Raw genomic sequence first — 26,920 nt, forward strand, 5'->3', positions numbered from 1 at the left:
CCTTTTGAAATTGATTTAGTATAAACACAGGGCCTACCAAAGTAGGTCTACCTCCCACACGGAGAACATTATCTTGCATGCACTTTGGTCAAGTGTTTTGTTTTTCTCATGTCAAACATAGCCATCGAACTGAAAACATTATCTGTAAATCAAATATTTTATGACAACCATTTACACACCTAAAAAAGGTCTTAAAACGGAGGAAAGTCTGAAAGCCCCCCCCCCCACCCTTTGGTTCGGGTCAAGGAAGTAAACAAAACATAACAATATTATGGTCATCCCCCACGGCCAGTGTTTGTCAATATAAGAAAGACCAGTAACATTATTTTATAAACGTTTGGTAATTGGAACCCACTAGTTTTTTTGCTGTTCTCAATCCTATGCAATAATGTTGTCGATATATGCCATAACAATGCATAAACTATGAACATTTCTTTCAAAAGGAGGTAGCGGTTTTTGAGATTGCCGAAAATCTTGAGTGGTTATGTCCACGAAGGACGAATAATCTGCAATAATTGGACTACCAAATCTGACAAACGTGACTGTCAGTCAAGTTTCTCAGATATAAATTTGAGGCTGGATACATTTGTCCATAACCGTAAGAGGCCTATAGGCCTATTCATAGGCCTACTCCGAATTGAAATCTTTCTCAAATGCATTATACTGTCTAGTCTAAAACTGCTATCTTACAAAGTAAGTCTTTATTAAAATAATGTGCCTGACAATGACCAACTTTTCAATAATATTTATATAAAAAAACCTAGCGGAAAAAGTTTGCTTTACATATACCAATACGAGGTAATGAAGCAAAACGAACAATAAGTGTAATAAGGAAGCCAGAATATAAATGAAATGTACATGAGGAAACGCCTCTCACAAGTTCAAGCGCCAGTAAGGAGCTTATTGCTAGATAAAGCCCGGTTCATAGTTCAGCACAGGCAGCCCATGCGGCCCATGCGGCCCATGCGGCGACTGCCGTCGCAGCACGAGTCAACTGACGCGATTTATTCATTGCAATTTTTTAGACTACTGAAATATACCTGTTGGAAAGAAACATGGTGGAATTGCAAGTTGACCAGGGGTGGATTTCACAAAGGTAGTCCTAACTTAGGACTAATGCTAAGAGATAGGACCAGTCCTAAGTTAGGTTGGGTTACTGGTCCTAACTTAGGACCAGTCCTATCTCTTAGCATTGCCTAGGACTAGTCCTAAGTTAGGACTACCTTTGTGAAATCCAACCCCGAGCTACATAAAGTTTCAAACAAGATGGCGCTGTTTGGGCCGTCCATGAAAGTTTTGAGCACGAAGCAATACATTCTGGTAAAATGTTGAAAGTTTCTGTGCACAGCCTCACAGGAACTTCTTTCTGTCATATTGATGTTGATTCCCTTCGGCCTCCATTAAGAATTGTCCACCTCCTGAACCTAAAGTCCTGCTTAATCATGACACCAAAGAACCACACAATTCATTTGAAATTGTCTTGATACTCTTTTTGAGTGCTTTTCCATTATTTATTCAATGCACTTGAATATACAGCTGAGTTGACCAGATATACAGATAATTGTATACAGAATAAAAATTTATACACACAGACCGCGTGGCTTACTGTTAATTTTTACATCAATTTAAAAGAAACACATCAAGTACTTCTTATTGTTAACATTTTAAACATTATTTAAGGCGAGACATTTTGGAATTTGTTTTGTTCATTCTTTCTGTGGTTTTTCCCACGAAACTGGAACATCTGCAATAGTACTTGAAAATTCTGTTTACTTTTCATTCTGCCTCGGGCAACGGTTCTCAAAAAGGATCAGAAAGTCGCCTTTACTCCCAAAAGGGGCTTACTGTGGCATGCCTGTCAAAATGATGGTGGAGTCCCTTTTTGTCAATGTGAGCTCCAGCTCCATGCTAAGAGGAATTGCTAGACCATCACGTCATGTTGTGGCTGATCCCTCCTGTATGACAGAGAGGGCCGACTATTTCAGCATTCCACTCGTAATCCCCTTCTGTCCCCCCCAAAATAAATGGATCACAAGCTCTTCTGCTGCACCCATACTCGATAAAGATGAAATAGGGCTGTAACTGGGCATATGGGGCCCCTTAAGGCACTAGACACCTTTGGTAATTGTCAAAGACCAGTACTATTCTCACTTGGTGTATCCAAACATAATTTTGTATGCATAAAATACAAAACCTGTGAAAGTTTTGGCTCAATATTGGTCATCAAAATTGCAAGAGAATAGTGAAAGAAAAAACACACACCCGTGTTGCATTACTTTATGTTCTTTCAGATGCATAATAAAAGCTTCAGCTCATTTTTCTTTTATATCTGAGTGGAAATGACCACTTTCTCAAAAATTGTGTTACTTCAGAGGGAGCCGTTTCTCACAATGTTTTATAATATCAACAGCTCTCCATTGCTTGTTACCAAGTAAATTATGCTAAAAGTTATTTTGAGTAATTTTCAAAAGTGTCCAGTGTTTTAAAGGCTCTTAAAAAGGGGTCTGGCAGTGATTTCAGAAATGCACAAAGCATTGAGTGAAATAATGATTTGATTTTTTTTTTGCTGGTTGGGTTAGATAGGCCTATATAGTATTTAGTTGGCACAAACAGTTACCTCTTAACACAGCATGTTAAGTTTTTGTTATAACTTCGAAATATTTTGTTCAAATCTAGTTGTTTTCCCCATTTTGGAGTGAAGATCCAAATGTGTTTCATAAAACTACGGGCAGACAATTTTCTCATCACAGATTAAGTTGGGATTAGCAGAAACTGAAATTTAAATATTGTTTGGTGGGACCCATAGTTTAAAACAACGAAATATTAATTGCTTAGTAATTATTAACTCTCAAACTACTTCATAAAGTTATTGAGCCTGTTTGATTGAAGCTTAAGCAGCCTTAACTTAAAGCAATTTACATGAACCTTTCTTAAGAACCTTGTTTCAACAAATTACGACAGTTCGTTTTCCCCTCTCATAGCTTATAAGCGTAAAATTGACATTAATTATATTATGTGAATACAAAACTAAAAATATTCTCAATGTTCAATTCAAGAAATATTTACATTCATTACAAAACAGTCGTGGGACTAGACCAATGTAGGACTTTAAACATGATATTATGTTTACTCAAACAAATATCAGAGACAGATGGGTAAACAAATAACTAATTTCTCAAAAACAAAATGATAAAGATGAAAGTTCAAGCAGCCAGCCTCATTTCATTACATCGGAAAAAAAAGCTTCAAAAATTTGCAAAGTATCAGCTCAGAGTAAAAGTTATTTGAATGTTACCAGAAACGGAGAGTTGACGAAATAAGTGGACAAATGTCTCAAAATCTTAAATGATAGAAGGTGATATAACTCCAAGGCAGATGAATAGAAACACTTAGAGGTAGGGTCATGTTTTTGTCAACAAAATTATTAAGACAGATACAGCAAAAGATACATGTGATCATTTAAGCTGAATGCAGTGTCTTTATATAGGCCTAGTTATTGAGAAAACAGCAAATAACTGTCAAGGTATTTTCTTCATGAATTTTTATCAAGACCGTACAATCCATCCACATGTAGCGTGGTGGCAGGAATGTACTACCGCAACTATGGCTGCAGCATAAGTAGCAAAGCAGACACCAACCTTCAGAAATCTGAGAAACGCTTAGCATGAATCGTTTCTAAGATTCAAACATTGTTTTCTAATCAAAGGGGGGTATTTCAGACAAAATAATTCAAAGGATGCTTAGGGCTTTACAACTGCCATCTTTATGACAGGTAAGCTTTCAGATAGGACTTACACAATTCTTGATGTCAGGGTTATTTACCGAAGTTTGACCCTACCTTAAAGTTTCCTTTGTTTTTTTAACTTTAGGATTGAATGTCACCTTTTGTTAAATAACCATCAACATTGATGATCCCATTGTGCCTTCATCTTAAAATACATTTAAAAACACTGAACCATGCACACATCCTAAAAGCAGTCTTAAAACAGATTTTACTTCATGCAACAAAGTAAAAAAAAAATAGTAAATAATTATCACCTGAAAAACTAATGAATACTGAGAAATAACACTGAGTTAAGTATTGAATAGCAAACTATTATGTTATAGTTTAAGCATTGCAGATCAATGGTTTGACTCCATTTTGTTTGTTTTTAAATAAAAGCTCATTGCAGTAAACCAGTTCATCACACCCGGCCCATTATTATTGCCCTATTCACCATTCTCTCTGATGATGAAATACCCTCGCCCCGAATTAGATGGAGAACTATTTAAGGGAGTTGTAAAATGTTTTGTGAACCTCCTGTGGGTTGGGCTGCTGGGACTGTAGCTACCCAAACGCTGACCTATTGCCACATGACTGATGACACCTATTAAGAAATGGGTTTCGGGTTTGGGGAATATGTGCCTTTGAAAAAAGACAGGGGTACGATAATTAGACTGACTGTTTGACTGACACCTGGGAAGAAGGAATGCTGACATTTTAGCATACCGGATCCTAACAGGTTGATCAACAACCTTCAGTGGGTTATAAGGGGACGAAAAATGAGTTTTTATTGTTTATGTTAAAGGCAGTGGACACTATTGGTAATTACTCAAAATAATTATTAGCATAAAACCTTTCTTGGTGACGAGTAATGGGGAGAGGTTGATGATATAAAACATTGTGAGAAACGGCTCCCTCTGAAGTGCCATAGTTTTCGAGAAAGAAGTAATTTTTCACGAATTTGATTTCGAGACCTGATATTAAGAACTTGAGGTCTCAAAATCAACCATCTAAACGCACACAACTTCGTTTGACAAGGGTGTTTTTTTCCCCATTAATATCTCCCAACTTCGATGACCGATTGAGCTCAAATTTTCACAAGTTAGTTATTTTATGCATATGTTGAGGTTCACCAACTGTGAAGGCTAGTCTTTGACAATTACCAATAGTGTCCACTGCCTTTAAACCAAGGGCAAGACTAATTAGAAATAGTTGCACACTGGATCGAGATGTATTTATCAACAACTTCGGATTTAGACCTAACCACTGGGCAAGATTGGTTAGGAAGCCTTTGAATTGACCCTGGTTAAAAAAATTATTTTAAGTATTCTTATTTTGGTTTTACTATTATGGTGGGTTGGGTTTATATGATTATGTTATGGATGATTACAAAATTTCTCTAAATTGCTGTAGACTACAAGTGTAGGCAAGTCGGTTTAAAAACAATTGTTGTAATTGTTGTAATTTTACAATAATATTCTTCAAACTCTGAAATCCAACAAACACAAGGTGTCCAGTGGTGGATTTCACAAAGAGTTACGACTAGTCTTATCTCCAGTTAGGACGAGTATGTACAAACTTAAAAATAACCCTAAGGTTTTAATAATATTGCATAGGACTATGTCCTAAGTTAGGACTAGTCCTAAGTGAAAGCAATGGTCCCAATACAAAATGATGACAAAAGTAATGCTGACTTGAGTTAAAAAAAAAAGTAAAAAAATAAAAGGCTAAACAATATACCTTGTTTTGCCAGATAGTAAATTGTGATCATCAGCATCCATACCTTTAGCTCACAGGCAACAGATGGTGTAATGATTTTTTGTGCCTCGGGGGGCTGAATACCAAACTTGGGATGAATTAACAATCCCCTGAGTTTCTATATAAGAGTTGAAGACACCAACCTGTTCCCATCAATCCTAAGAGGCTAAGAGGGTTGTGGGGTGGGGGGGGGGTGGGGTTCAGACGTGGTCAGGTCCAAGGTTCCGATCACTAGGTGGATTGACCACCTTGAACATATCAATGTTGATGTTTTTAAGCTCGCAGTTGTCGTCCTCTTCTTCCGGGACTGAGTCGTACAAATCGTTGTGGTGTCTGGTGTTTGAATTATTCATAGCAGGAGGCTGTGGGAGAGTGAGTATAGAGAGAGAGAAATGGAATAACTCATCATAAAACACATCAGGAGGAAATGAGCCGTGAACATTTGAACTTGGGAGTCAGAAGAGCATATTATTGTACTTCAGGTGTAATGTGTTTAGCATTCCTATCTCATGAATCACCTTTGGAAAAAAAGCATTGGCTCTTGGACCAAGCCGAGATATGTGCAAAAATGGAATTTCAATTCGAGTGTGTCAATTTCCACACACAATTATTCACTGAAGAGGTGAAAGTTGCTTAAGTTTAGTACCTATTTCACACAAATAAAAACAAACTACGAGCAAAAGAGAAACCCCAAACAGGCATGCTGGCCCCCACTAAATGACCTGGGGTGGATTTCACAAAAAGTTAAGACTAGTCTTATCTCGAGTTGGACAAGTTACTCATTCCAACTTAAGCCTCAAGTTCCTAATATCTCCTAGGACTAGTCCTAACTCTTTGTGAAATTGACCCCAGGGACTCTTGATCACACATCAGAATAAAACAAAGAAACAAAGACACTGTAAAAATACAAAATCAACAGTAGATAGCATGGAGGCAAGGTTAAGGATAAGCCATTTCTTGTAGCAACTTGCCTTGGAAATACAATTAATATACAAAACCAGAACTTGGGCAGACAAAAACAACAGAGCAAATTAATAAGAAGTTAAGCAGCCCTACATGGAGTTGCGCCATGTATCTTTGCTTGGTTCATCAGATTATAAAAAAAAAAAAAAAAAAAAAAAAGATAAATGATGAGAGGAAAGGACTGAATTTGGATTTTACCTCTTCTTTTGATTCTCGACCCCGAAACTGCCCCAAAGATGTCTTCTCTGATCGTTTTCGATGGACCTGAAACAAACAAATTGACAATCGATGAATTTATTAACGCAAACTGATAGCAGTTTATCATTACAAACCCTGTAGGCCTACCTAGTCTATACTATACAAGGAGCTTTCTCATTGAGACGATAAGGGCATAGGCCTACCGATCAAAACATCAAGTTGAAACCAATGGTTCTTTTCAAAACCACCCAAACTCATTTATAAAGAGATTATTATTACATGCATAACCGCAAACCTTACAATATCGTATTTCCACCATGCAAAGTTTCAAATCAAATCCTACTGATGAACTTGTTGTAATTCTACATCAAATAAAATGGCTTTAAATTGTTTTCTTAAAATCCACAGAAAAGGTAACCCACGTTTTTTATTTGTACTACTCTTTTTTTTCTTTTTCGTTTGAGTTTTGTCACAGTCCATTTATGTACAACAATTCAGCATGCTTTCCCCGTGAGACCAAACTTTCCCTCAGCTGAACTTGTGTTTACCCTTGGGTGTCTGTAACTCATCAGCTTCACACTGTCAAAGGCAAAAAAAAACAAAAAAACTACCCGAAATAGAGTTTCTTACAGCATTTACAGGTCACTTAAGCTGTGAACCCTTAAAACTAAAGCCCAGAGGCAAGGTTGGGCTAGGGTGATGTGACCAAAAAGGAACATGGGATCAGACTCTAAGCCTTTTAACGTTTCGGCGTTGGGTTTCTACGGTTGAAACCTTATCCAGGTAGTGGCAATATTACTCTGTTTACACAAAAAGGGCTTTGTTAGGCCAGGTCTACTTTTTCGGGGCTACTTTAAAGTTTTCCCGACCCATCAACAAAACAGTTTCCATAAACAAAATGATTGGGGTCTAAAGAGCAAAAAATCCAGACAAAACAAAATGGTTTTGCATTCATTCATCCATAGCAAATCTTGTTTGTGGTATAAAATAAAACAACTTTGGAGTAATTTGATATGGGTGTTGATGGTTTTTATTTTCACTACTTGGTATCTGCATTCCTGATGAGGTCATGAAGAATGAAAGCATTTGAAAGAAAGCAGTTCAGAAACTTGAGAGAGATCCAGTTTAGTATATTTAGTAAACATTTGTATGAAGTAAAGTAAACATAACAACCTCATAAAAATCAAAGATTTGTTTTCTGCTTATTGCAGAATGATAAAAAGACTTGATTGGTAGTTATGAAAAAATAAAAACCCAGATTAGTTTCAATGTATACCTCGCTGAGTAATAACAAGATTGATATGTTAGATGGTAACTTCTACTAACTTTTTTGTTACATATACCAATGTTTTTTAATCAAGAAACCTTAAAGTGACACATTTGTTTTTATGAAAACACCACCCAACTTATATTTTATCAGTCATTTTGTACTTATTTCTTCAATTATTTGGATTGTTTTGAACTTGCAGTTGTGATTGTGAGCAAATGCGATTTGTTTGTTCTTTTATTATTATTATTTATTGATAATTTTTTTTACTTGAGGATTGGCACTTATCTTCCTAATGCTGCTTTCAGATTGAAACTAATCATAATTAAAAAGGAAGGTTTTCAATCTTGCACTATAGCCTAAGGCAATTGTTTTGAAGTCGGCTACATTATAAGCGAGGTTCTTAAATCATACTTACTATAATAACAACAGTTCCGATGATAACTGCCATGATTAGAAGTACACTGACCAGTACACAGACGACTACCAAAGTGACGTTACTAATAACTGGGGCACCAGGCTCCTCAGTTGGTGTCTCTACTTTCTCCAACATGACCGAGGATTTGTCAACAAAGAGCGACGTTCCTTTGTAGCGAAAATAGAATGTCTCTGATTCAAGCTGGAGAAACAAGAAGGAAAATGAAAGCAATAAATGTTGGTCAAACTTGGAAATACATATTTTCTTTCTGTTGTCTTTGATTATTTGAGACTTAGACTTTAGACCTTTTGCGTGCAGTTAAACACAATCATAGAACATTTTTACATTTTTTTGAATCTCAAAATTACAGACCATAAGGTATGATTTGCCCCTGAAAAGGTAGACAATTTGATAAAGTAACAATTGAGCGACGATACCCTTGGAACCGCAAAAATCATAATAATTGCATTTGTTCAACCTGTAAGCATTTTCACCTGCCTTGTATTGTAAAACACCTGCTATGACAACAAAGCCCTTTGTGCTGCAACAAAACTGTTCAATTTATAATTAAATTGTTACAAACAGATCAATGTTGTCCATGATCATGCTGTTAAGTAATTATCAAAAACTGTTCCTAACAAGTGACAGTCAGCAATGAATCTGTAGTCTAATACCAGTTTAAAAATCTGAAATTATTTGGCAATCTACTGATTCCCAAACTACACCACTGCAGCAGACATACAGGAGAAAATGTTCTTATATGATATTGGCAGTCTTTTAATTCCAAGCTTCTCAGCTGCAGTAGATAAACAGAGCAGCAGGTCAAGTGGAAACTTGAACCAAATTCAAAATCTGGTGTTTCTGATCAGTGTTGGTTCGATTTTCCAGCTGTGATACTTGTGTCCTTAAGCGAGACACATAACCATTGCTTCATCCTTCAGATGGGACGTAAAGCTGTTGGTCCCATGTAAGAATCCAGTACACTTATCAAAAAGAGAAGGGTATTTCTGGCTGTGGCTGCTGAATGCACCGTAGCAACTTGTAAAACCTTATAAAGTGCTACATAATTGGGTCTGAGAATCCATCACTGCAATATCTCTCTGAAAGTTTGCATACGCCTTGAGTACCTAATTGTTTGGTAGATACGTGCGCTATATCAGACTTCAAAATTATTAATACTATTATTATTACAAGAAAAATCTACACTGCATGGGATAGGTAATATATTCCAATGGTGCTTCTGCAAACTGCTATAGCCTATACTTTCCAAGTATAGACTTTTACAACAACAAATTTTGTTTATGGAGGTGTAGGAATTTGGACTCACCGTTGATAGCATTTTTGCTGCAACATCTTCAATGTTGAGATGTGAATCAACCAGTGGCACCAGTGCAAACTCTACATGGATACTACCAGATGATATCTACAAAGAAACAGCCAGGAATGGGTTAGAAGGGAAGAGGGGTTTAAGAGGGAGTACAGGGTGAAATCTTTTGCAAATAAAGTGTTGTGAACCGAAGAATAAAACTCAAAATAAGAACTGAATCATGTAGAATGACAAACTCATGTGACTTGAATAGTGTATCAATATTATGTATTGTAAACCCTCAGTTCATTGTGTTTAATTTTAGGCTCTGATGCCATGCATTTAAGATGTAAGTTACTACTTTTTGAAAGTGAGAGTTGAGTAGCTATTCCAGTAGAAACTGTTTAGTTATAAACATGTCAAATCATAGAAAAAAACTCACCACAAACTTGTCCATCATACTCTCATCAATTGAAAACTCCAATGCGAGGTTAGTTTTTAAAGAGCTGTATCAAGAAAAAAAAAGTAATTTTTAGAGGCAGTTTGCTTTTGTACTTCACATGCATTGTTTGAAGGGGCAGGGCCATTTTCGTTTTGCAAATGGCACTTGCATTGAATACTTTTAAAGGCATAGGCCCTAGCATTGACTTTATTGAAAGCACTCTCCTCTTTTATGTTCACTTGTTCTCGTTTTGAAGTTTGTATGTGACCTTCTCAATCTCATATTGTCTAACTACTTGTAAACTTAGTATTTTATCCAGTTGTTTTATCTCATGTATAATTTGTGCTTTTAATTTCAAAGTTGTCATACTTTATCATTAACAAAGTATTTAAAGCGAGCAAAGTTTGACCAGCAGCTTTGGAATTGACTCATTACACCATGTTTTATTCCCAATAAAAGACACTTTTTATTTGAAATTCTGGTTTGGATGTACAGTTTCACAGAGGGTTTAAGTTTACCTTTTAAAATGGTCTTCATTTCCCTGGACAATTGAGGAGTAATCACCATTGAAGTCAAACCTTACCAGAAACGATCTGTAGATCAACAAAATTAGAATTAGTCAGAACTTAAACGGAATATACTTGTGTTGAGTGTGTTGAGGGAAAGTTTCTTTTTAATGACTGTGTAGGCCTACAATTTAGCAAATATTCAGTTGGTTGAAAAGTTATGAACTGCAATATACATAGGGTCCCAACATATTCCTAAAGTATTTGAAGATTAAAAAAAAAATTTAATTCCCCTTTTTACATTTTTTATGACATTGAAATAATTGTGTAATTTCAATTTTCACATGTAAATAACTTACCCGCAAAATTTCTTTGTGCACAGCCATTCACCTCCCCTACAGTGGCTGGAAGAAAAATTGTACAGAAATGTGAGTCTAATTGATAATCATAAACTTTACTAACAACTTGAGAGGGCTATTTTCGAAAATGAAAAATAAAAACAATTAATCTTGTGTATCTTAAAAAGATTTCGTTAGGGATGAATTTAATAAAATCTTGCTTATTTAGGCCTATGCGAGTATAACCTATGGAGTATTACATAAAATCTTGCTTATTTAGGCCTATGTGAGTATAAACTAAGGAGTATTACATAAAATCTTGCTTATTTAGGCCTATGCGAGTATAAACTAAGGAGTATTACATAAAATCTTGCTTATTTAGGCCTATGCGAGTATAAACTAAGGAGTATTACATAAAATCTTGCTTATTTAGGCCTATGCGAGTATAAACTAAGGAGTATTACATAGTCTGCAGTTGTTTTTTGTGGAAGGGAGGGGGGTGGTGTTGAAGGCAAGTACTGACTTGTGCAATACAATAATATTTTGACCACTTTGAAAAGCAATCCAATTGGGCCTATTTAACATTTATTAATAAATAATTATTATCTTTTAAAGTAATCTATTAAATGTTATAACATCAGTGATGAATTAAATTAACAAGATAAGCTGTTGTTTCAAAATTACTTCTTTGCTCATTGAAATCATTTTCTTCCAATAGTTTATGAATTACTTAACAAAAAAGAAATGAAGCACAATACTTTTTTGTATAATCATATCAAAGAATATACAGCATTTGACTTGTAGAAGATGATAACTTGACAACAAGAAAGAAAAAAAATAATTCAGGAAGACACCTAAGACACATTTTTGCCTCCTCCTTCAGATGGGATGTAAAGACAAAGGTCCTGTGTGTTGTGTAAAGCACAAACAGGAAATCAGCTTACTCAAGCCCCGTTCCTGCAAATGTGATACGAATTTTGACGTCACAGGGCTGTTTTGCAAGTCAACTGATGCGAATGAGTTGTTGCGTAGATGTGACGTCAAAATTTTGTATCCCATTCGCAGGATGTATATGAACTGGGCTTTATCGTTTAGAGAAGGAAGAGGTTTCTGGCATTTGGGTTGGCAATTTCATGCACACAACTGACCCTGACCTTGTGACCCCTGAGAAGGGGTTTTGTTGCAATATCAATCAAGAAAAGACAAGACAAATATGATCGGTATACCTGGCCCAGTGATAAGCGATTTATGGGCCTTATAGTCCTCAATCTTCTGCAATCAGAAAACACCATAAAGAGGATTTGGCAGATTTTTGCATAAGGTGCTATTATCATTTTACTGCTCATTGAGCCTTATACATTCCAGAATTCATGTCAACTCCTTTAACTGAAGGAAATGGGGGTAGATTTCACAAAGATGATAACTTAGGAAAAGTCCTAGGACTCTTTAAGAGTTATTAAAAACTTAACACTATAGTGCACTAGTCCTAAGTTAGGAAGGAGCAACTCTTCCTAACTCGAGATAAGACTAGTCTTAACTCTTTGTGAAATCCACCCCACAGGACTTTAAACTTAAGTTAAGTTTCTTACCACTGGTTGCATACGTCGTTCCTAACCTCTCCATCATAGTATGTATTACCATCATGGGAACACGCAACTGTACAAGTAAAATAAGAATATTGTATTTACAATCACACATGTTTTACATCCTTAAAAATTCAGTATATCTAATCATGTGGGTAAGACATACCCAGAGTTGTGGGGACTTACTTTAACACAATCAAACTGTTTTCTTTAGAAAAGAGAATCATAGAACAACATGTGAGTTTATGTAAAGATACATTACTGCCCAAAAATTTGAAATCTGTTGGGTATTTTTTTTTCATGTAGCAAATAGGCATGATGGTGTTATGGACTTGTGGTTATGTTGATAGCATGTGTCAAATCACTTAATGATATATGCAATTCTAAAGAAATATTTATGTTAAGAAATGTTAGCTAAACCACCACCTTATAGATATAGCATTGCATCTTTTTCTAGTTGCTCTACGTGCATAAGATAAACAACCAAAAGTAAACATCAAAATAACTGGTCATTTTAAAACTCTCTGAACCCTACTTCAAGTTGAAAAGATTGTTTCAGACCTCAACTGTTTTTTTTTATTGATAACTTTGTGAATTAACGAGGTGTGATACAAGATTGGAATGGTGAGAACTTTATTTACAAATTTGATTCCAGTATAGGTGTAATGGAAAACATAATATCTCTGCCAAAAATTTATCAATTCAATTAATTTATTGTCCCGTTAAAAATATAAAAATGGAAAATATTGCACTGCACAAGGGACCTGACCCTTCACTTTTGACCTTTTCAATACATTCAATCATTTCTGTGCTTGATAATTTTAATTTTTTTTCTAGGGTAGGTCCTATTCAATTTAGCATCAGATCGAGAAAATAACAGCAACCATTATCTGGTGTTTTCTCCCAAACACAATCTGTGAAAAGTTGGTTGTATTGTGTTTTTACTGAAAGCTAGAGATTAGAACTTCCTCTCACTCCAAATACCAATGATGTATCAGACCTGTGAGAGACAAAGAATAGTGGTGTTTTTTTTTACAAACCATATAGAGGTCGATCACAAAGTCTTGCTGTGAAGCCAACATGACATTGGCAAGTATAACCATTTGGGTCATCCGTTGATGGTAGACACTCCCCATTCATACATGGATTCGAATTGCAGCCCACTAAACATAATGAAAGACCAATTTTTAAAGTATTTTACAAACTAATACAAGAAGCAAGAGATGTTTGTTGAGACACCATGTTATTAATCTCGGAGAAGAGCAAGTGGTTAATTAATGAATCAACATTTCGATCAGTATGCTCCGATTGTCTTCAGGGGAATGAGTGTCTTCAGCATACTGGTCAAAATGTCTAGGGCCTTTTCAAAGAGCTGCATAAGCAGAAAATATGCTGAACAACTCTCTGCCAAGCAGAAACGAGTCACATTTTTTTACTTGTGACATGGTAGTTTGGCTGGTAGTCTGATTCCGGTAAGCGTAATTTTGTCATGCTTATCTACTTTTTGCTCTTAAGCATGCAGCTCCATGAAATTGGCCCTGCATGGGCCCAATTCCATTGCTAAACAAATTTCTGTTAAGCAGAAATGAGCAGGATACTAGTCACAATTTGTAACCATGTGACATGGTAGTTTGGCTGGTAGTCTTATTCCAGCAAGCGTAACTAATTGTCGTGCTTATCTACTTTTTGTTCTTAAGCCTGCAGCTCCATAAATTTGGGCAGGGCCCAGTTTCACAGAGCTGCTTGAGCAGCAAATATTGCGAAACAACCTTCTGTTATGCAGAAATGAGCAGGATACCAGTCACAAGTTGTAACTATGACATGGAAGTTTGGCTGGTAGCTTTATGACTGTAAGAGTAGTTTTGTTATGCTTATCTACTTTTTGTGCTTAAGCAGCTCTATGAAATTGGGCCCTCAGAACCACCACACCTAATATGGTGTTTCATCAAATCTCACTTGGTTATATACTCACAGTGCAAAATTTCAAAACCAAGTAATCTAGTTCAAGGAATATTTCATAGCTCACTTCATACTTGAAGGGAAGTAAATTCACACATGTCTGCAGTCAGAAATGTCAGTCAGAGGGATCTGTTTTGGTAAGTGACCCCCAAAGAATGTTCACATATGATTTTACAATTAGTTGGAGTTTGCAGAAGTCAGATTTGTCTGCTTTTCATTAGCAGCTCAATCATCGACTCAATCATCGACTTGTAAATTTCAAATCAAAGTACATGTCCATTCCTCTGACTGTTTTAATTATGTTTTGTTAAAGCGAAACTCTATCGGCATTTTAAAAATGTTTGTGAACAAATCTTTTGGAAAAGTCTCAAACACGTAAGTGGTAAGAAATAGTTGGAAAATGACGAGTCAAAGCCACAAACTAAGAACAACTGCATCTGTATCTGTCGAATACTGCAACAAACTCCCGTATGGGTTGCAGGTGTAGTGAGGTAAGTAGACAAAGTTAGTTGTGAGTTCCTCTTATGAAAGTGGTCATTTGGATTGTATCTGGCCCAATCTTGAATGAGTCTATTGATGGTGCCTCTCTAGCTACCCAAGGAAATATAGTGAATCTTAAGCTGTTTATGAAATTTGGCATATAAGATCTATAAAAAAAAACAAGCTCAACCAACTTTGGCTCTTTTCAACCAGCAGTGCTCCAAAATACTTCTATTTATAGCATTATATCGCATTAATGTTTGCTGGTCTAGCTACTCAAGTCTCTATAGAACATACAGCCAGTATATTAGCATATAAGTCCAGCCAGAATCGCCTAAGGATAATGTTAAAACCTCTGACTCAAAAACAAGCTGTATGCAGGCTATAGTAGTAACTACATTACAGACGTGAACAATTCAATTAACTGTGTAGCTTTGACTGTGGGTTTGTACAAGCTCAGTCTGTGATGGTCGTCCCGATGGCCAAAACTGAGACTTGTGTGGAACAGTCAAACATTTGTATCCCAACATAAATCATTTGTTTACTTTTGGATGATGAGATTTGTGTTAACCTGACAAGAAAGAGTTTCTAAATTTAGCAGAAAATGCGAAATAAAGAGCATATTGGTAGAAAAAATTGTGAGTGGAAAACTGGAACAACACAGGGAAAAGGAATTCCGATAATTCCTTGCAAAGGGGCGATTTCAAGCAAAAAAGCATATTCTTCAAACTACAAAATACATGTATGTAATCATAAATTGCTTCTACAAATTTTGCTAAAACTTATAACCATAAGATGTACGTCCATTTAGGCGCTCAAAATGTCTGGATTTTTCTCTAACATTTTACGTATATAGGATTTGAGGCATTGCATGGTGAGGTATCAATATATTTGCAGTAACATCATGTGTGGATCTACTTGCCAGGTAGAGTTTGTATTTTTAGTATGCAAAGCATTTATTACACATGTGAAATTACCAATCAACACTCTTAAAACTCGGTCCATTTTGGGGTCAAGCTGACCTGGAAACTGTTTTCACAAATTTGGTTTTAGCTCAGATTATTATTAGTTTGACCCATTTCTTACTTTTTGACTCGGAATTTGGGCCAGAAATATGTCAGGGACTCAGAACCGAGTCAATGTGACCCAGATATTTTAAGAGTGTAGATTGCGTTAAAAATTAACAAGCATTTATGTTTTTAAACTTTTTGTTTTGCCTGACCATTTCCATAAACTTGTCTGTGATAATCTATTTCTACTATCAGCAACAAATACCGTATTTTCCTGCGGATAAGACGCTCGGCGGACAAGGCGCAAGACGCTAAAATGACAAAAAAAAATTCAAACGTCAGCAGACAAGGCGCACCACCGCACAAGGCGCACGTTTAACCGCAAACAAAAGAACACCTGGCGCCACCCGGTGTCGGTACATTGACACAAAGACGTAATTTGTTGCCTTTGAGAACCTACGTATACCGACCTTTATCAAATCAGCCAACGCTGTATATTGTAAATAACATAAAGTTCGGCCCAATCAGCGGGCAGAAACCATGGTCCACGCACTGTCTGAAGTTAATTTTATTTGCAACATGAACACAATGCCTCCCTGGACACATCCGACGTCCCCACAAACTACGAGGATCTTTGCTGATTACAGATACATTGCAGCGACAGACGGACGTAGCGTGTGGGTGTAGTAATGTATCCTCCGGCCGGGATGTCGCTGCATGCACATTAATATGCACATGTACACAGTGGATTGCGCTGCTCAATCTCGAGAATCCACAACAGATGTTGGAGACCATGTGGGCACCGTATTGAACGATGTTCGCCGACGGGTTGCGCTAAGCCGTCGCATTTGCGCTGCCTGGAAATGCGCCAAAATTCCCACGTGACTGTGCGGATCCCAAGCATGCCCAGACATAGCCTGAACGTATGCAATCAAATTCCATTGCGGACTTGAGAGCAGTGACTATTGGGCATCTATATCACTGCACGTTCATTGTATCCAAAGGGAATCACTGGATCTAGCGGCAGGGACCTTCCGGATAAAGACAGGGGCGCAGTCTAGCCCAGACACGTCGAGTCTTGTCTCAATGCGTTTATTGCTGGTTCGCGTAATTTTTACCAATAGAGGGCGTTTAACCTCACGCTATTACATCGTTCCAAAACGCCCTCTAGCGTTCAATGTTTCTTGTATTTATTGTCACACTCACAGTAACAACGACTATAGGCGATATCTGCTTTTGTGTTGCGTGATTAAATTTACAGACCTTGGAACGGTTGCGTTTTGGGGCTAATTTTCTGTGTCGTTTTGAGAGATTTTCGAGTCTGAACTTGGACATCGTTGATTTTACAGGCAAGTTTCATGCAAGGGCAACCATGATTTTAACAACCGTTCCTACCCGAAGTTTTGAAGCAATAAAATAAAATAAACCCTCAAAGTTTACCACACAATAGCGGTTGGGTGAATGACGTTTGTATGAAGTTATTGACTATCAATCGTTTTCGGAACGAATACCCGGCCACACAGAAAAAGCTAGATGCATTGCGGCATTAATGGAATGAAAGCACGGTCATGGGGAATAAACACGTTGCAGCATTGTTGGAATAATTGGACCGTCTGGGGGATTGCGACATTGTTCGAACGAAAATACGGTCACAGTGTCTGAATAGTCTTGTTCGACCGCATTATTGAGTAAGGATTCTTCACACAAAGATCGTTGATTTGAACTGGACATGAAGGTATTTTTTATTTCACGCAGTGATCATTAAAAAAAATCAATCGTCAGCAGACAAGGCGCACCGAAAGATAAGACGCATCGATGTTTTTGGGGTCTAAAAAGTCAGATAAGACGCGTCTTATCCGCAGGAAAATACGGTATTTGTTTCTATTCAAATTGGTTAAAACTGAGAGCTAAGTTTTAGACTGGTATGTTGTTATCTCAGTTTGTGTTTACCTTTGTCTTGGCAGGTTTCTCCACTGAACCCTTCTGTACAGACACATGTTGATATTACACATGTGCCATTGTTATGGCATATATTTGTTGGACAGCTTATATCTACAAACAAAATATTTTAAAATGGAAATTAAGCCAATAATATGTTGTTCATATAAAATATACACTTATTTTAATATCTCTGAGCCATATTATTTCATGGAGATGCTTGCACAAACAATTGTATAGCACAATAATATAAGTTATCACACAAGCGCGAGTGGAATACGGAAAAATATAGCGCTTCTGCGTCCCATATCCAACGAGGCCGAAGGCCGAGTTGGATATGGGACGCAGAAGCGCTATATTTTCCATATTTCCACGAGCGCGCGTGTGATAACGTATTTATCTTCAAGCAAACTTGGCGCGTGACATAGAACACACAAGACTAATGGTAGTGATATTAGCCGTGCAATATAGGTTTTTATCACCACTCCATTCTGCCAATCTGATTCGAGGATTAGCGCGTACTTGAAGATAACATTATATATACTTATACCAGAACAATGGCAAAACACACTTATTCACATGCACTGTCTATGGCTGTTATCCTGCTTATTGCTGAGCAGAAATACCTTTAACAGTATTTTCTGCTCAAGCACTGAGCTTTTTATTCCATTGTTAGGTTAAAACAGTGTTCAAGTTCAATGCTTGTGTCATTATAACAACACAATGAAATTGTCACCTTTCTTAAAAAGAATTCACAATAATTTGTTCAATAGCCTATTGTTACATGTGGTTAGATTTCTCATGTTACTGCCTCCAAGTATATATATAACTTTTCAATGGTTTAATTATTGTAAATCAGGAGTTTCAAGTATGAAAAAGAAGAAAAAGGAGAAAATAAAATACACATTTATGAGGCCTTGTTCTTCAGAGCAAAATCTAACTTGACATGCAGTAAAATTTTATTGCATAGCAAACGATTTCGACTTAACTTGTTTGTGCACACTGAATGCCAATATTGGGTAGCAGATTATGATTTCTTAGGAGCAACTGAGACATTTTTTGCAGCAATTTGCTAAGGGAAAAAATGTCCACCTTACCTGTTTCACAATTTTGCCCAGCAAATCCTAATACACAACCGCAGTTGTATCCACCATCAATGTTCTCACACGTTCCGCCATTAAGACACGGCGTCAATGTGCACTCATTGAAGTCTAGATCGCAATTACTTCCGCGCCATCCGGCCGGGCACATACACGTAAACTGTGCAGGACCTGTACTGACGCATTCCCCATTAACACAGGGCATACTGGCACAGGCTGTCTGATCTGTGAATAAGAAGTTATCAATAATTAATTTTAAAATGCCATCATTGTAATTTCCAATACAACCAAATTGGGGATGAATTATAGGGTTAGGTATGCGTTAAAATTAATGGCAAATGGTTCACAGAAGCCTACAGCGGCTTTCGATAGTAAAAAGCATTTTGAGAAACATATCACTTGAAAGTAATGTCACTAGTGGTCGTGGAATTGTGTGTAAGTTTAATGCCCTAAAATTTGAATCTGAGAAGCTTTGATGATTCTAAGATTTTAATGATAATAATAAACTGTTTTTGTATAGCGCTTTTCACGCCCGAGGGGTGTTTCAAAGCGCTTCCGACATTATTACCCCTGGTCACTGGGCCTTAAAACATTCCTTAAACTATCTCAGCTCCCTGGGGAGTATACAGCCTGTACGTAATATATGCGCTACTCGGCTAAACCAATCACAAGAACCATCTCTGCCCATACAGGTACCCATTCACCCCTGGGTGGAGAGAAGCAATTATAGTTAAGTGTCACGACCGGGATTCGAACCCACACTCTGCTGAACCGAAGCATCAGAGCTTGAGTTCGGTGCTCTTATCCACTCGGCCACGACACCCCAGTAGGGGTTGTTCTTCCTGCTTGGACATATCAACTCCGGATCTTCAGCAAAATCTCTAAATCGTGACCTCTTTTTGAAATGAAATGTTCACGCATAAGTTTTATCGTTTTATCTGTGGTTCCCATAACCAAAGGTATGGTTGACACCCTATGTTGTTAATTGTGTTCACTGTTCGGTATCTATATAGCTTTGCATTATTCGCTCCGAAAAGACGACGCTGTAAACCCACCCGTATACCCTGTGCGTGGTGCGTGCGATCACACCGCATGACCCAGCCGTATACACACTGTCACATCGTACGACTACTGTGCACACAAGTCATCCGCACTCGTACCACTAACCGCATGCGGAGGCCGTCGCATGCGGATAGTGTACGGGGGTATCGTGTCGTGCGATGTTACGCACAGTGAATACGGGTGGGTTTTTATACAGCGGAGGTCTTTTTTCTGAGTGAATAATTCGACTGCCTTGAGCAAGGCTAGTATCTATAGGGCCTAAACCTATTTTATGCAGTGCACTTCTTTCAAACAAATCATATAGACTAACACAGATTTTCATCTTGGTATAGGGGCAAGATCATTTCCATCATGATAGGGGCAATAGGACATTTTCAGTTTGCAAAGGGCTCATTTTAAAGAGACACCGGTGCCAATATCAGGGTCAACTTTACCCCGTGTAATTCTTAGAACTTCGAATTTTAAATATTTAACAAGTACACCTTCATACCAAAAATAAAGATTTTTTTAAAAATGATTACCTTGACTACTAATGAGTACCTCGCACGTCACTCCGCTATATTCTTGCGGACATCGACAGAGGTATGCATTTGTGTATGCTGTACATATGCCTCCATTTTTACATGGATGACTCGCACAAGTGTCATCCCCACCACTGGTAGGAACTGTTGATGTCTCAGCTGTCAACAAAACAAAGGAAAAGCAGAAATGATATTCAAGCATTTCCATTTTACTTACAACCACATTTTATTTACAAAGTATGATTTTGATGTCCAAAATGTCAAAGAGCTGCTATCAAAAAGAAAACAATTTTTTTAAACTGCAGATAAAACCAATCAAACATAATACATGTGGAATAGTATTTTGGTTAGCAAAATGATATTTCATAAGTAATATTTAATGTAAATTTGTTTAAAATGCTGTACTATGAATAATCGATCGTATTATATTGTATTTTAAATGTTTTTCTGAACTCTGGTTAAGTTACATAATTTGCAATACACCCCTCAAAAGCTGTTGAAAAGAAGACCAGCATATACTTCTGTTTTTTAATTCATTGTCAAGTTTCATATAATTTCACCAGATACAAAGTGTTTGATCACTACAAAGAAATAATAGTAGATATAATATTATTGAGTATAAGGGCCAGCCTCAAAAGTGGGTCTTTGAATAACAAAAAGCAAGAAGAAAATCTGATAAGGCAAAAGTGGGTGGCAAAAGTTAAAATCGAACTGTTTTGTATATAATAAGCACTGCTTGATAGTATACCAGCATGTTGATAAACCAAATTTTAATCAGGAAAAATAATCATTTTTTATTTCCCCAAAGTTTTGGCTATAAACTACAAAAAGTTGACTCACCTGCGTTCAAGTTGAAGTGACAGCAAATGATGCATAACAAAATCCCACTCCAACGTAGAACCGCTCCCATGTTGTTCCCTTTAGATAAATCACATAAAAAAACCACCATAAAATTGCTTTTCCTTGAAAGGAATACTCCAGAATTAAACCATCTACCGATGACATATCCAGTGTAACCGCAATTGCATGAATCATACACAAAACTCGCCACCAAAACAATTTTATCTTCGTTTGGTAAATATCCAACAAACACTGTTCAAACATTGTCAATTTGTTTAAATGGTTCAGTGACTTCCAATGTGGGCGACCCCATACAAAGAAATGTATTGTTAACTGTGTGCCTTATACGGGCATGGAGTAGAAATAAACTCAATTCACACAAATGAATTGGTGAATAGGCCCTACCGATTTTATCACTTTAAAAGTATTCCAATCTATTTTGGAGGCGGAAACAACTGCGAGTTGAGTTGAAGGAATTTTCTTTATCTATGTTTGGCTTACGCGCGACCACAGATAATACAATAGTCCTACCACAAGAATTTTTTGGAACACATTAATAGGTTTGAAATTGAAGTAAGAAATGTGTGCCAGTGTTACACTATCATCAAAATAGTAAGGGACTTTCCCCGTGATTATAATTATAGAACACTATTGTTGTCAAGGACATGATAACAAAACAAATGCAAACCATGACAGAGGGATTGGACTAAGGTTTCGTTAAAGGCAGTGGACACTATTGGTAATTACTCAAAATAATTATTAGCATAAAACCTTTCTTGGTGACGAGTAATGGGGAGATGTTGATGGTATAAAACATTGTGAGAAACAGCTCCCTCTGCAGTGCCATAGTTTTCGAGAAAGAAGTAATTTTCCACGAATTTAATTTCGAGACCTCAGATTTAGAACTTGAGGTCTCGAAATCAGCCATCTAAACGCACACAACTTCGTGTGACAAGGGTGTTTTTCTTCTTTCATTATTATCTCGCAACTTTGATGACCGATTGAGCTCAAATTTTCAAAGGTTAGTTATTGTATGCATACGTTGAGATACACCAACTGCGAAGGCTAGTCTTTGACAATTACCAATAGTGTCCACTGTCTTTAAGCGCAGGATCATGGAATCGAAAAGATAATCCTACGCGTACTACACTGCTCTGTTTTTTTGAAATATTCTGTTTATCATCTTGCAGAAAAATTCTACCCCCATTGCACGGATTCAGTTCAAAGATGGGAAAACACACCGTCTTTGATCCATTAAAATAATAAATCTATATTTTTTTAGGGTTAACGATTCCGAAAAACTTTGAGTAAGCAATGGGAAATCTTTGATGTGGTTTAGGGCGACTTCATCAGTGGGCAAAAGTTTGGGAAATTGGTTTGACATCAATCGACGCGCACTGACCGATAAAGTGCGATAGTCCCCCGCATCACGAGCAAAAAGTCCCCCGCGCTAGCCGCAGGTTTAACCCGCGTGTTTCTGTGGCTTTTCAACCAATTTCACGTGCACTTATTCCGTCCATCAACAACCGTACGATTCCCACAGCTCAAATACTTCATTACATGACAGATTTTATTACCTCACTTACAAGATTGTCGTCGTAAATAACCTACTTCTTTCTACAACGTTAGTCTAGGGGTTGTAACCATGGAGGACGAAGTGTAACTTGCGTTAAAAAAAGTCAAACTTGCGAAAAGATTTCATGCTGCCTGCTCAGAATTCCATGAATAATATGTTAATACAGAGGACTCTAAAAAAAAAGTTGTTTTTAAATGTGTAAAAGTAGAACATCAGTACATCGGCCTGAACGAAAAGAACTCCCGTAGGACCTAGCGTTAGAACAAAATTTAAAATCTGAACAAAATTAAAACTTCCAAAATTCTTGGGGCCTTCTGATCTAATCTTTTGGTTTGGACCTCTGATTATAGACTCTCCTTTTTAACTCAACAATTCATTTTCAAAATTTAGCGAGCGAGCGGGTTGATTCGGCATTTGCCCTCTCCTTGTTCGGCAAATGGATAAATCACTTAATTTTATTTCCTAATCCAACACAATAACTGACGCCATTAACCCGCTGGCTATGTATGAACTGACTTTGTCCAGAGTTGGCCTTCTCCCCGTCTGAAGCTCTTTCTTATCAGATTATAATTATGGCAATGACAGCCTTTCGAAACCTCTGCGAGGTCAACTTATGGCGCGTCTGGTTTTTCATAAAAAGCTCCAAATTGCGACCAGGAGCATGTTTGCAATAATGAGTTAAGCATAATAATGGTTATCCCGTGTACCCCTAATCCAGTCTGGGTTTATGGGATGTCTTTCCCAGCCGAGGTATTCACCTAAAAAATGTCATATGCATGCAGCATTGGTAGTCAGCGAGAAAGAAAATAACTGATTTAGTTAAGTCTGAAATCATAACACAAGTTTGCATCTGAAAACCTGTCAATGTTGTGAAAATAAAGCGTTTTAAAGATATCCAATATACATTTTTTTAAACTACCAAAAATGATTGATTGCAACAATTGAAACAAGTCTACCAACGACCCAAACAGTATTTTTCTTCCAAATAGCTAAAGCCAAAATAACATCTCACATGCATCAAGAAGAGGATGGTAAAAATATCAATAACCAATAATATCTAAACCAATATTCAATGTACTTTCCTTTGAAGTATTTTTGTTTACAGAGTCAAGTTTGCCCTTCAAGTAAAATTAATAATAAGCTAATTCACTGTAAACATGTTGTATTGATTCTGTTGCAAACTACTGTTTAAAATATTGCCCTTATACAAATTGTATTTACTGTCATTTGGGATGTCAATATGAAATCAATGTCTTATTTAATTGAATTGAATTGAATTGGAAATAGGATGACCCAAAATCTAATCACAGCTTTTGAGTTTACCCCACAATGCAATTTTAAATGAAGGCTTGCATACATATAATGACTCCTTAAAGTCCCTGGGTATTTCATTATCAGACAAGAAGGAAGTCCAATCCATTTGATTTCACTTGACCTGATAATAAAAAAATAAAGCCTTTTTATAAACCGAACCAGAAGGCGATATTTGTTTAGTTGTTCCGCTTGGAGTTTTACGACAATTGATTATGATCATTGCCCCTTCAAACGACCCAACGTTATCAGACTCTCGAAGGCCTATCTATTAGTGTGATTGTCTGTCACATCATAAAACGAAGTTGAAAATGACTTCAATTGTTGCAAAGGTATTTATTATTCAAATGTTGTTGATATCGAAACTGACTTCGTCACTGAATTGGAAATTCCATAAAAGAAAACAATTATTGTTTTTTAGACTTTGTGCAGTGTTCTGCCTAGCCCACCTTTGTTTAGCTGTTAATGTCTCCGCTTTGAACATCGGTCTAATCACTGTCGCCAATACACAGTGATGAGACCGATGTTAAAAGCGGAGCCATTAACAGCTAAACAAGGTGGGCTATGTTCTGCAAAAAAAACCCTCAACCTAATGAAAATACAATTTTTTTGTATTTTGTTCAATAGTGGATAAGTAATTAATTTACTTGGTTTGAAGACTAACTTGCAGGTAAAGTTAGATCATCTAACTTTATGTGACAACTGTTTCCCAAGGACCCAAATACATAAATGTGATTCCAGTTGAGAAACAATTCCCTTCAACTGAATTGTGCTTTTTAGAGAAAGGGATTCAAAAGCATTTTAAAGAGACCTTACTGCAGATTGTGTATTCTAATTACGGATTATTCGGCCTGTTTGGACATCACACAACCGCTCCAGATTTTCGACAATTATATCACAAAAACATCACCACCTTTTGGAAACTAATTTTACACTTGAAGATTTCCAAAAACCATAGGTATGCTTTGCCTTTGAACCTCCTCATTAGATATGCGATAAGTGTATCATTTATTTTGCCTTGGAAATGTCACGTTCATTAACATGTCGCTGCAAAAACTTTGCGAGTTTTATTCAAAGCACGAACACGCAACATCACCCGGAGTTGCGAATTGATATCCCTACTAAAGCTATTTCATGATCATGATCTCAGTCTCAGCTGTAATTTGTTCTTCGTCAAAATATCTCCATTTCCTAAAGAATTAAATTACAGCGCGGGAAATTAAGCTTTCGCATTAAAGAGACGACATTTTCAATTTGTTAATGAACATACCATGTGGCATATATAACGGTGAAAACAATAACGACAAAATATCATCAGTATTTGCGAAAGAAGGATATTTTTTACTGACTTTCTTTGTTTGCAAGTCCGATCATTTGATCATTTCTACCTCCATCGTCTGATTTATCCGGAACGAAAGTTTGATTTTTTGAGGCAAAGTTTCTCGAACTGGTGTCCCTGCATGCTGGACACTATTTCAAACGGTGGTATTTCTAGGGAAACGAGTGGGCTTAAAAAAAAACATGAAGTTACCTTCCAAATGAATTGTTCGTCTATTTTATTCATACTTTTTCGACCATGCAGGTAAAACTGTTTTTACCACTGTTTCCGGAAATAAAGATGACATTATTTTCGTTATGGCAACGAAAAGCTTACGCATAGGGATCGGATATGACAACGTTGTCGTCTAGAAAAATGTACAGCCTGTAGTGTAAAAATATCTATGTTAATGACTAAATTCTGTCAACAAAACATGATAATTAAGATGTAGTTTCGAGATATGTGGGCGTGCATCGAGCGAGCCATGGGTCTTATGGCTTCGCCGACTCCGAGATGAAAATTCCCCCGACACGACCACGGGTCGCGAGACGATGAACAGACTTCCCCGTTGGCAAATTGCTTAATGACTTCGTCTGTTCACATGGGGATAAAAAAGATCAGTCAGGAAGATGAGTTGGCCACTGTCTATAGATTTTAATAATGATTAATTAATGAAGCTCACTGGTTTGGCCTTTCTATATGGTCGTGGTCTAGGCCAATCCTGTCTGATCATGGTGTGATGGCATGTAATATACTCACCTACGCCGTGAATCCAGTGCGTGTAACGGTACCTTCAATCACCTCTCTGTCGGCAAGGCTCTCCTGAGATACGAGCAGTCTCCCTCAGTTTGCAGATGAGATTTGTCTGCAAGGAAACCACACACAGCCAGGTGTTTTCTTAGAGTAAACTGGCGATTAGTGTCCACGGTAGATCAGGAGAAAGTACACACAAACACATACATAAACCAAAGTGAATTTACAGCGAGTCCAGCCAGTCCAAAACGAGCATGGTCGGTCATCGGGACATTATGACGGAATTCCAGGCGGAGTGGAGAGGATGTTGACTCCAGTCTATGAACTTGTACTTTGGACCCGTGCACTATCAGTCATAAAATAAACACAGAAGCTCACTGGAAACACAAGTGGCTATGTTGTATACGTCCCGTATTGGTGGACCTTCCTTGGTAATCACTGTTATTAATACTGCTGATATGATCTCATCACAAAATATGTTATCCACATTGGGGAAAAGAGCTATACCCA

At 37.1% G+C, this 26,920-nt stretch overlaps 1 protein-coding gene across 2 annotated transcripts; it reads right to left on the reverse strand.

The window, feature by feature from the left end:
- Positions 1-2,570: 2,570 nt before the first annotated feature.
- LOC139948288 (uncharacterized) lies at positions 2,571-26,912 on the reverse strand. Of its 2 annotated transcripts, XM_071946395.1 has the most exons (14): positions 26,417-26,912; positions 21,453-21,530; positions 20,613-20,771; positions 19,027-19,254; positions 17,942-18,043; positions 13,583-13,705; positions 12,549-12,615; positions 10,981-11,025; positions 10,634-10,708; positions 10,116-10,179; positions 9,695-9,790; positions 8,368-8,568; positions 6,683-6,748; positions 2,571-5,883 (listed from the first exon to the last, which is right to left on the reverse strand). In XM_071946395.1, the coding sequence occupies exons 2-14, from the start codon at positions 21,520-21,522 to the stop codon at positions 5,722-5,724; spliced, it is 1,458 nt and encodes a 485-aa protein (XP_071802496.1). In that variant the 5' UTR covers positions 21,523-21,530; positions 26,417-26,912; the 3' UTR covers positions 2,571-5,721. The 2 variants fall into 2 exon arrangements, with proteins under 2 accessions (XP_071802496.1, XP_071802505.1); XM_071946404.1 differs by lacking the exon at positions 13,583-13,705.
- Positions 26,913-26,920: the final 8 nt, after the last annotated feature.

The sequence above is a fragment of the Asterias amurensis genome, chromosome 1 (assembly GCF_032118995.1).
Source record: "Asterias amurensis chromosome 1, ASM3211899v1".
Classification (NCBI taxonomy): Eukaryota; Metazoa; Echinodermata; class Asteroidea; order Forcipulatida; family Asteriidae; genus Asterias; species Asterias amurensis.